Consider the following 11,051-nt stretch of genomic DNA (forward strand, 5'->3'; position numbering starts at 1 on the left):
CCTGTTTTTCCTGTGGTGAAATGGTGAAATCCTGGGAGTCAGTGATGTGTTTGGATTGCTTTGCACTGGTGCTGCTGTTCCTCAGAGGGCTTTGCCATCTCTGGTCCCATCTCAAGCAGGATGGGTTGGGCTGCAAAACCTCTGTGCCAGGCCAGAGCCAAGCTCAGTACTTGAAGTGGTCAGAAGTCCAGCAGAACAAGCAGCAGGTTTGGGGGTGTTGCTCTGGAGCAGGGTAACCTTTTCCCTCACCCTGTCCAGCCTTGGCTGAGCAGCACCTGGATTTTTGGGAACTTCCAGCCTCTGTGGAAGGCAGGTACCATACCCATCAGTATGCCTTGCGCTGGATGGTTTTGTGTTAGAAGCAAGTGCATGTGTCAGGTAACAATGACAGGCTGGCTTGGGGTCCCTGATCTTGCTGTTGTGTCCCTTCCTGCATCCCTGGAATGCCTGGGACCATCATTCCCTGCTGGGGATGGGCCTGGAGCAGCATTTGGCCCCACAGGAACAAAAGCTGCTGTGGGATGCTCAGGGCTCTGCCCTGTGCGCTGCTGTCCCTTCGTGTCCTGTGGCAAAAGGAAAGGTTTCATCCTCCCTCCCTGCTCTGCCAGGGGCTCCTGGAGAACAAACTGGTCTTTGCTGCTGCTGTGGGTTTGCAGACACTCTGTGCCCTGTCAGCAGGGACACACCAACCCCCTGGGAGCTGGCTTTGTCATCAGCAGTGTCACCCGTGGGGCTCAGGGGACACAGGTGGTGCTCCCTGAGCTGGGAACTGCCAGGGGGGATTGGTCCCCAGAGCCTTCCCTGCTCCCGAGGCCACGCTGTGGGACAGGGACCTCCTGAGCTGCTCCTTGCTGCTCTGCCTGCAGTTGGGGCAAATCCCACTGTGCTGGGTGGGCTCCCCAAAATCCTGCTGCTCCCACTGGCCTCACACCCACCCTGCTCCAGCCAGTGCAGCTCCCTGAGCCATGGAGGGCTGTGGGGGAGGCAGGGACTCAGGGGAGGAGGCAGGAGCTGGCCACAGCCACCAGCTCTGCCCGGCCCCTGCTGCCACCTGCACACGCAGGACGCAGGAGCTCTTGGATGGATGGTTTTAGGTTTGCCTTGCACTCGTGTCGCCGAGGCTGGGATGAACCTCCCAGCCAGCAGGGACATGCCGGGATCCAGCCCCACTCCCCTCCCCCCGTGCTCGTGTATTAAATTTCACACATGAAACTGCAACTGAAGAGCATCTCGGAGGGAGCTGCTAAAAATAGCCGCGAGGCTGGAGCCCGAATTGTGCGGGAGTTCATGTGCAGCCCGGTCCCTGCGCTCTGCCGGGAGCATCCCCGGGCTCGGCGCTGCTCTACGGCCGTGCGGGGAAGGGGAGCAGCGGCTCGGGCTGCTGACAACCCCGGGGACACACGGATATCTCGGGCAGCTCTGCAGGGAAACACCTGCCCGATCTCTGCCAGCCCGGGTGCAGCGCGGGACACGAAGGGCTGTGACCCCAGCGTGGCACCAAGGCTGTCCTTGTGCCCCCAGCCTGGGGCTGTGTCTGCCGCCCCTTGTCCCCAGGAGGGATGTGGCACTGTGTCTGCACCCCCTCCTCCCCCTGGAGAGGAGCCTCCGGAGATGGTTTTTTCTCGCAGCCGAGGCTGGGGGGAGCTCGGAGCTCGGCTCAGCCAAGCCCGTGTGTGCTCGCCGCCAGACCCGTGCGGACACCTCGGTGCTGGCCGCTGTCACTGGGGGCTGGGGGCTGTTCCGAGGAGCGGAGGGGTGCAGGGGTTCCATCAGCAGCGTGTCCCGGGGGCCTGGACCATGGTCCTGGAGGTGCAGGCAGCGTCTTCCCTCTGTCCAGCACGCAGGTAAACGCTCCGTGCGGGGTGACCCGAAATGCAGACACTGCAACAGGAACGTCCCTCCTGCGGCCAGCCTGGGCTCAGGTCCCCCCTCTGGGGGCACAGAGAAGCTCCCAGCCCCTCCAGGGGCCGGCAGGAGGTGAAGCGATGTGCCCCGGAGCGCAGCGAGCGGCGGTGTCGGGGGAGGGAGGGAAAGGCGCCCTGGGAGGGCTCCTGCCCTCCTGCCCCGGGGGAGCCCGGCCCGTGGGACTCGTCCCGGCTGGGCATGAGCGCCCAGCTGCCGCCGGGCGAGGGAAGGGGTGACGCCGCTGCACCCAGCACGCTGCAGGGGGGACATGGGAGGGTCTTTTCCCATCGGCGCCTCCCCAGAGCCCCGGGAGAAGCCGGCGTCTCTGCTGGATTTCTGCGGCTCGCTCTGTGCATTCCCTGCCTCCTTTCCCGGGTGCTGCCTCCTTCCCTCCAGGGCACTGCCCGCATCCTTCCCGGGCATCCTCCGCATCCCTGCCTGGGCAGAGCCTCCTTCCCTCCCCGGGCGCTGCCTGCATCCCTTCCTTCGCTCTGCCTCCCTCCCTCCATCCCTCCCTCTCTCCCTCCATCCCTCCCCAGGCGCTGCCCGCCTCCCGCCTGGGCATCCCCGCCATCCCACCGGGCTCTGCCGCCTCCATCCGTGCCCGGACACCGCCGGCCCCCCCGCCGTGCCCCGGCCGGGCTCGCCGCTCCCCGCCGCCGCCCCCGGTGTGGCCGCGCCGGGCGGGGGCCGGGCCGGGCCGGGGCTCTGCAGCGGGGCCGCCCGCCGGGGCTCGCCGCATGGCTCCGCCGCCCGCCGGGGCGCCGCCGGCCCGGGCCGCCGCCGCCAGGTACGGGGGACCCGGCGGGAAGGGCAGGGCAGGACGGGGGGGCAAAGTTACCGCAGGGCAGGGCCGGGGGTGGCCGCGATCGGGGGACGAGGGGGAAAGTTGAGCGCCGCGGCTCTCCGCTCCCTTCGCCCGCCGGCGCGGCGGGTGCGGGTGTCGTCTCCCCTCGGCACCCCCCGGTCCCCCCCAGCGACCCCCGGGCCCGGGGTGCTGCGCTGCCCAGCGCGGCCGGAGCATCCCCGGGAGGCTCTGCATGCGGGGGGTGCGGGGAACGGGGGGTGCGGGATGTGGGGGGCCGGGATGTGGGGTGAGGGACGCCGTCCCCGCCCTACGGGGCTCAGGGGTTGCTCCTTCCAGTGCCCCAGGCGTGGCAGCGTGGCCAAGGTCGCGGCGGGGGCCGAGCCACCTTTCCCGGAGCCCCCGCCCGGCCCTGCAGCCGCGGAGCCCGGCCTGCTGCTGAGGAGCCGCGGCTGCTCCCTGCCCCACCGCCCCGCCGTGGGGTGCCCCGAAGGCTCCCCCCTCTGTGCCTCAGTTTCCCACAGCGGCTGCTCGTAGGGCCGGGGACCATCAGGTCGGGCTCTGGTGTTTTTGGGGCGCAGCGTCCCCGTGTGCCAGCGCAGAGCGCGGTGGGGCTCTGGCGGAGGCAGAGCGGGGCTCAGCCCCTGCCCCAGTTCCAGCGAGCCCTGCGGGCACTGGGTTTCCAGTTGTGCCGCTCCATCACGCTCCGGGGCCGCTGCTGGGAGGAGGAAGAGTTCGTGGGGACGGGGCTGTCCCTGCAGCAGAGTGGCCCCCGGGAGCTGCAGTGACAGTGCTGACTGCTGGCCGAGAAAGGCCCTGGCAGGGTCGGGATGGGGGCTCCTGCACCCCCCGTTTCCCTGCACCTGGCACAGAAACATTCCCACTGCGGGGCTGGGGACAGCCAGCACCGCGGGGGACGGTGCCAGCAGCACGGGGGGACAGGGTCCCCGATCCTCCGTGAGGGGGTGAGGGTGGTGTGAGCCATGGCCCAGGGAAGGCATCCCGGGAAGCTCGGCCCCTCCAGCACCCAGCAGCTGTGCCCAGGCTCCCCCCGGGGTAAATAACCTCCATCAAACAGGCACAACAGGGTGCTCGAACCTGACACTTCCAGCTGCTGCCCTGCACTTCGGGGGTGGTTTTTAGGGAAAATGGGCCAGAGCATCAGAAATTGGTCAAAGCATCCACACGTTGGGATAAAGCACAAGCTGCTTCCTGGGGATGAGAGCCTGTGGGACCCAGCCCCTCGCCCGCGCCGTGCCCATCACAGCTCCTGCTCGGGAGCCCGCTGCCAGCGGTGTTTGGGCTCCTCAGGCTCAGCTCCCACATCCCTGTGTGTGGGTTATCCCCCCGTGTCCCCCCTGCCCCGGGCCCCTCCGGCCTCAGCGCAGTGGCGGCTCTGGGCTCACCCTGTCAGCTGGCTCGCAAATGAGTCCCCATCAAGTTAATTGCCCAGGCGCTCAAAGCCTGAACGAAACGTTCAAGCTGTCACTCGCAGGCGCGCAGCGATCTCCCCCCGCCCGCAAAAGGCAATTCCGGCTGTCCAAGGCCAGGGAAGATGGATTCCCCGGCTTGGGACAGCCCCGGGAGGGAGCAGCTGGGGACAGTGGCCGTGGGTTGAGTGCCCAGCACAGCCTGGGACCCTGAGCAAACCCTGAGCTGCAGACAGAGCCTTTCCTTGTTCTGGTGCTGAAAGGGCTGAATGTGCCTGTGAGAGCCCTCCTGGAGCAAAATTCACCCAAATCCTGCCTCTCCTTGGCCGCTGGGCTGGGAGGTTCAAGGGACACCCTGAGGTTCTGCAGTGCCAACACCCCTGGGTGCATCGTCAGCTCCTGCTGGATAAAACACCCCCTGGAACACCTCCAGTGCAGCTCCGGGGCGTCTCTCAGACCTGACCGGCTTCCCCTTGGCCTTGCAGTGACGGGGAGCCCCGGAGGGGAAATGCATCCTGAATGGGGCTGAGCCCCCTGCTCGGGAATATGCAGCCTCGGCACCGCGGGGGCAGCACCAGGGCAGCGGCCGGCGCGCAGCGGGATGGTGGCAACCTTCAAGATCGCCGTGCTGGGAGCCCAGGGCGTGGGCAAGAGCGCCATAGTCCGGCAGTTCCTGTACAACGAGTTCAGCGAGGTGTGCGTGCCCACCACGGCCCGCCGCGTCTACCTGCCCGCCGTGGTCATGAACGGCCACGTGCACGACCTGCAGATCATGGACTTTCCCCCCATCACCGCCTTCCCTGTCAACACCCTGCAGGTACGGGGGCACCCCCATCTCTGGGGGTCTGTGTTGACCCCCCCTGTGGTGGGGTTTTGCTGTTGAACTCTGTGGGGTTCCTGTTCTGCCTTTTTCTCCCTCCGTGGCAGGGTTTGGTTGGTAACTGAGGGGTTGTGTGCTCATGGATCCTGCTGAGCAGGTCCTGGATAAAGTGTGTTTTGAAGTTTGGTGGCAGCAAACACAAGAGAGGTGGCATCCCACTCCCAGGAGCTGTGGCACTGCCCACAGCTGGGATCCAGCTGGGTCCTGCAGCACTGGGATCCAGGTCCATGGCTGTCAGAGCCAACAGAACATTTGGGTGAGAGCCACAGCCCCGAGGCACCCACTGCCCAAGCCTGTCTCCTCCTGGGAGTGGCCATCACCCCCTCCAGCACTGCCTGGGCTTGTTCCTGGAGCTGTGACCCCACCAGCTCCTCCTCTGCCCCCTCAGGTGTGCCCAAAGCACCCCCAAAGGGCAGGTGGGGTTGGAAAGTGTTGCCACCAGCGCCAAAAACTTCTGGGTGGAGCTAATGGGGAAAAGGGGATGTTAAGCTCATGCCATAGCCCCAGTGCCAGGGGCACAAGTGGTGTCACCACCGTGGGGAAAGGAGCTGGAGGGTCCCAGCTGTGGCTGCAGCCACACTGGAGGGCAGTGCCACCAGTGGGGCCACCTCAATTAGTCACAGTGTCCCTGTCCCCAGCAGGGATGGGGTCACAGGGGCTGTGTAGTGCTCCAAGAGTCCCTGTGCATCAGGCAGGAGGTGAAATGAGCACTCCAGGGGCGAGGAGAAGGTTTAAAAATTAATGGGAGAGTGCAGGGAAGGAAAGGTCAGCGTGAGAAGCAGCCCAAAATAGCAAAGGGTAATTTATTGACACAGCAGCCGATGCTCACACACTCCATTAACTCCCTGCCTTGCTGCTCTCCAGAGGAGGTGGCCAGTGGGAGCAGATGGAGGTTTCCAGGGAAGAGAGGGTGATCAGAGGGATGGCTCCGAGGGGAAGGAGAGGCCCAGGGTGAGGGATGCAGCTCTGTCTGCTGGGAAACATCGTGGCTCAGCTCCGTGCCAGGAGAAGCATCCCTGCAGTGCTGTCCTGGAAGGGGAGCAGGAGCCAGTGGCTCTCTGACATGCTGCTCCTGCAGTGCAACACTTCTCCAGCTCCAGCATCCCGGGAAACCTGCACTGCTGAGGAAAACCACCCTGGCACGGCAGAGCCGGAGCAAGCTGCCCCCAGCAGGGTGGGATAGCTGCAGTTCCCTGTCTCCTGGATGTATCAGGCTCAGAGGAGCCCAGGGGCTGCTGCTGCACCCTCCTGCATCCCCGGGCCCGAGGGCCTCCCCAGCATCTCCCCTGGGTGGTCGGGGGGGGCTGTGTCCCTCTGCTCCCTGCCAGCTCCTTCCCTCTGTGGCAGGGATCAGCCCCCCTCCCAAAACTCCCTTTGCCCACCTCATTCTGATATAAACTCGGCTGATTCATGGCTCTGAAGGGGTTTGCTGAGGGAGAAGTGATGCCTTTCCTCCCTGGAGAGTCTTTCTCCTTTCAGAGGCACCCAGGAGGGTTTTGCAGTGCTGCCTGCAGGGACTGCTGCTCCCAGTCCACTGCTGGGATGGGAAAGTGCCTGAAGCGAGGCAGACTTTCACTCACAGCATGGAAAAAAAAAAATCCAGTTGTTCCCTGAAACCCAAGGGTTTCCTAACAGCATTAATTTCTTCCAGCTCCAGATTTTGGCTGTAGAGAGGCCACTCCTGCCTGCCTCTGCCCTGGATCCACATCCTGCTCTCACAGACTCAGCTCCTGAGCAGCCTCTGCTCCTCTGCTGTCCCCATGTCCCCTCCAGACAGACCTGCTGTCACCTCCCCCCTCTGACCCACAGAGCTGCTGGTGCATCACCCTCAGACCTCAGAGGGACTCAGCATCCTCCTCACCTTCCCTGCCCCAAAAACCAGGGTGCATCCTAATTAACACAGCTAATTAGCAGCTCTGGAGGAGGAAGCTCTTTCACCCAGAGCAGGGGGCTGCATCCAGCCCCACTCCCAGCCCAGCTCTGTGCTGCAATGAGGCTGCAATCCTCCCTCAGGAGTGCAACTGGGGCTGACAAATCCTCTTGCCTGTCCCCTGCACTGGCAGGGGGATCAGGGATCTCTGGAGGTGGGGATGGCTGCAGGGCTGGGGGGGCACACAGACGGGTCAGGGCAGAGCAGAGGGGGCTGCTGGGGCTGGGGGATTGTGCAGCCACAGAGCAGAGGCAGGGCTGACCCCTCTGTGCTCCTGCAGGAGTGGGCAGACGTGTGCTGCAGGGGGCTGCGGAGTGTCCATGCCTACATCCTGGTCTATGACATCTGCTGCTTCGACAGCTTCGAGTACATCAAAACCATCCGCCAGCAGATCCTGGAAACAAGGTAGGGAGGGGTGGCTTTGGGATGCTGCACCCCACCGTGGCAGAGCCCCTGGCTCCTGGCAAGGCAGCTCAGCACCAAGGGGGTGCATCTTGGCGTCAGAGATGAGATATCAGACTGGCACAGAGCCTTTTGCAGGGATGGGAGCCCAAAGACCAGGAGAGAAGCAGGACCCCAGGCAGGCTGCTCTGAACCCGGGGGGGGCTGGAGGATTCTTTGCTGCCAGCCCCAAAAATGAGCGGCAAAATGCCCAGCCAAAGTTCTGAGCAAAGGGTCACAGCTCCTGCCTCATTCCTGACAGAATTCCCAGGAAAACAGGACTGGCTGCTCTCTATAAATGCCACACCAGCAGCACATCCAGCACCCTTCACTTGACATCCACACCTCTCACTCCAAGAGAGAAAAAACAGGGTCAAGGTTGGCAGAGCTTTGAGGAGCCTGGCTGGGAACTGGCTTTAATTCCAGCTGTTGATTGTGCATTAAGGTGCCAGGCAGGTGGGTGAGCAGCTGCAGGTGGCACGAGGGGTGGCTGGACACAGAGAGAGACACGGGGACAAGGCAAGCCACAGCCAGGAGCCCCTTTGGGATGGGTTGAGCTGTGTGGGCTGTCCCCTGCCATCCTGCCTCACCGCCCGCCCTCCCCAGGGTCATCGGCACCTCGGAGACGCCCATCATCATCGTGGGCAACAAGCGCGACCTGCAGCGGGGCCGGGTGATCCCGCGCTGGAACGTCTCCAACCTGGTGAAAAAGACGTGGAAGTGCGGCTACATCGAGTGCTCGGCCAAGTACAACTGGCACATCCTGCTGCTCTTCAGCGAGCTCCTCAAGAGCGTGGGCTGTGCCCGCTGCAAGCACGTCCACACCACCATCCGCTTCCAGGGCGCGCTGCGCAGGAACCGCTGCACCATCATGTGAGAGCCTGCCCCGGACCCCGGGGCTGCTGGGGCTGCTGGGGCTGCCCAGACCCGGGGATGGCTCTGCTGCACCCTCATGGGAGCCCCGGGCTGCTGGGGCTGCTGCTCCTGGGCTGCCCAGACCCGGGGATGGTTCTGCTGCCCCATCATGGGAGCCCCTGCCCCGGGCTGCCCAGACCCGGGGATGGTTCTGCTGCCCCATCATGGGAGCCCCTGCCCCGGGCTGCCCAGACCCGGGGATGGTTCTGCTGCCCCATCATGGGAGCCCCTGCCCCGGGCTGCCCAGACCCGGGGATGGTTCCGCTGCCCGGGCAGTGGGAGCTGTGCCTGAGGCACCTCCGGGGGTGCTGAGGTGGCATTTGGGGACGGGGCACCTTGGGCAGGGTGGTGCAGGGGGTGGCCAGGCTGCCTGGGGACAGTGAGGGATGTCCCTGAGCTCTCTCCAAGCTCCAGAGCTCGAGGCCAAAGCCACCCCAGGGGGGTTGTACACGGCACTGGAGGGTGCAGGAGGTGACACCTCTGGGGTGCCCCCAGAGCGTGCCCAGATTTTGGCTGCCAGTTCACCCTTGCCAGTCCCTGCCCTGGCAGCACAGGGGCACTGCCTGGTGCTGCCTGCCTGCATCGCCTGCCCCTGGAAGGGAATTATCCAGCGCTGTATCCTGGTGTTCTGTCTCTGGGGAATAGGGAAACAGGAGTTTTCCCCCTGAGGAGCTGGGTTTTCTCCCTGTGGAGAAATCCAGGTCACACGGGCTGTCTCTTGGCTCAGTCAGGTCAGACTTCCAGGTGGAATTTCTGGATGAAAGCAAGAAAGGGGAAAAAAAAGTAAGTCCCAGTCCTGCCCCTGATATCCCCAGGAGTGGGTTCTGCCTTCCCAGGGCTCTGAGCTCCCCTCCGCCCCAGCACAGCCCCAGCACAGGAAGGCTCCTCCTCCCCCAGCCCCTGAACACCAAATAATCTGGGAACACTCCTTGCCGGGCAGGTCACCCCTCTGCTACCTCTGGTCCTGGGCTCAGCAGGTGACCGGCTTTGCACGGCTTCACCCCAGCCCCCGGGGTGTCCCCTGTGTCCCCTGTGTCCCCGGCAGTGCCACCAGGTCTGGCCCCGCCGGGTTTCCCCACAGGGATGCTGCCTCGGCAGCAACAGGGAGCTGGAGCAGCACTTCCAGCTGCATTCTTGGGTTTTTGTGTTTTTCTTTTTTTTTTCTGCATATCCCTAATAGGAAAGTGAGCCCTCCATTTTTTTTTTTAAATTATTATTATTTTTTAATCTTCTGGTTTGTGCTTGCAGCAGAGCTGCAGCTCGCCTGCATCCTGCCCTGCAGGGGGGGTTGGCAAAGGGCAGCCCCTGTTAGGAAATGATGATGGGGTGGTGAAGAGGCTGAGAGGAGTGTGGATTCTCCATGGCTGGTCCCTGTGAGACACAGGGAAACACCATCCTCACCTGCTGAGGCAGGATCTGTGTCTGATCCATCCTCCAGCAAAACCATCTCCGTGATTGCTGCTGTCACAGGGAGCTGGAGGGGTTCAGCTCTGCTCTGGGCAGCAAAGAGGACACCCAGCCCCCCCTGCCACCACAGCCAGGCGCCCACGGCCCAGCAGCTCCACTGTGCTCCTGGAATTGCTTCCCATCAAAGGCAGCTCCAGCTGAGCTCCAGTGCCTCTGACCATCCCACCCCTGGGCCAGGGCTGGGGGTGCATCCTGCTCCCCCCTCCCTGCCTGGGGAATCAAGCTCCTTGCTCCAAAATTTAAAAAAAAAAAATTAAAAAAAAATTTAAAAGGGAAAAAATGAGGAAAGGCAATGGGGGGACACGGGTCCATCTCAGCCAGGAAGGGCAGTGGCACTTGTCACCTTCCCCTGCCTTCATGGCAAACCTGGCTCCCCTGTCCAAGCTCATCCTGTCAGGATTTATTAACACATGTAAGTCCACTTATCGATCTCTGGCTAGAGCTTTATCCCTCCAAATTGTCTGAGAAGGAAATTCCTTGGTAAATGCTAATAAAAAAGCATTTATGAAGTGCTCCGACGTACACATATCAAAGACTAAGCCAATACATTGTTTGTTATAACCCTGTAGCCTGCAGTTTATAGCACAATTAGTTACAGGTTTTTATAGCATCTATTTAGTATTTTGAAGAAAAAAAAAGAAAAAAAAAGGTTATAAATATAATTGTTATATTCTATTGTACTTTATAGACAGAGGAAGTTATATTAGTAATAATAACAACTCTCACTGCTTCGACAGCATTTCCCAGCTCCCGGGAAAACCAAACCAGGGCTACAAAGAGCTACTTTCCCAAGAGCCCAGGAAGGGGTAGGTGGTGGTGGTGGCACCCAGGGAACCCCAGGCAGGAGGATCTGAGGTGTCCAGGAGCAGGGGCTGGAGCACACGGCAGCAGCCACGAGCACCCCACGGCCCTACTCACACCTTACCACAGATTTACCACTCACCCAGCACCCCCTGGTCCTGCTGAGAGCAGCCTGGGCTGGCACAGCCCGGGGTGTCCCCGCTGCTGTGCCCAGGGCAGTGCCAGGGCTCTGTCCCCGTGCTCGTGGAGGTGATGCCTGGGTTTGGTTCGGCCCCACCAAGGATGCTGCCCTCTCCCCCTCCTCCTCCTCCTGCCCCACCGAGCATCCCAGTTGCCTGGACTTGGCTTCCCTTCCCCCCCTGGACTCCTTGTTGGAGATTCCCGAGGTGTCTGCACAGCCTGTGATGCCCTGCACCTCCTTCTTTGAAATTGAATTAAAAATCAGGTCTGTCCCCCTTGTTCTGTACCAGCCTCAGG

General features: G+C 62.7%; 1 protein-coding gene across 2 annotated transcripts; it reads left to right on the forward strand.

Moving 5' to 3' along the window:
* The first annotated feature begins 1,679 nt into the window (after positions 1-1,679).
* Positions 1,680-11,038, forward strand: RASL10B (RAS like family 10 member B). Of its 2 annotated transcripts, none has more exons than XM_064394451.1 (4): positions 1,680-1,844; positions 4,626-4,957; positions 7,231-7,355; positions 7,998-11,038. In XM_064394451.1, the coding sequence occupies exons 2-4, from the start codon at positions 4,742-4,744 to the stop codon at positions 8,266-8,268; spliced, it is 612 nt and encodes a 203-aa protein (XP_064250521.1). In that variant the 5' UTR covers positions 1,680-1,844; positions 4,626-4,741; the 3' UTR covers positions 8,269-11,038. The 2 variants fall into 2 exon arrangements, with proteins under 2 accessions (XP_064250521.1, XP_064250519.1); XM_064394449.1 differs by lacking the exon at positions 1,680-1,844 and adding an exon at positions 2,190-2,695.
* Positions 11,039-11,051: the final 13 nt, after the last annotated feature.

Source organism: Passer domesticus, chromosome 19, assembly GCF_036417665.1.
Source record: "Passer domesticus isolate bPasDom1 chromosome 19, bPasDom1.hap1, whole genome shotgun sequence".
In the NCBI taxonomy this organism is placed as follows: Eukaryota; Metazoa; Chordata; class Aves; order Passeriformes; family Passeridae; genus Passer; species Passer domesticus.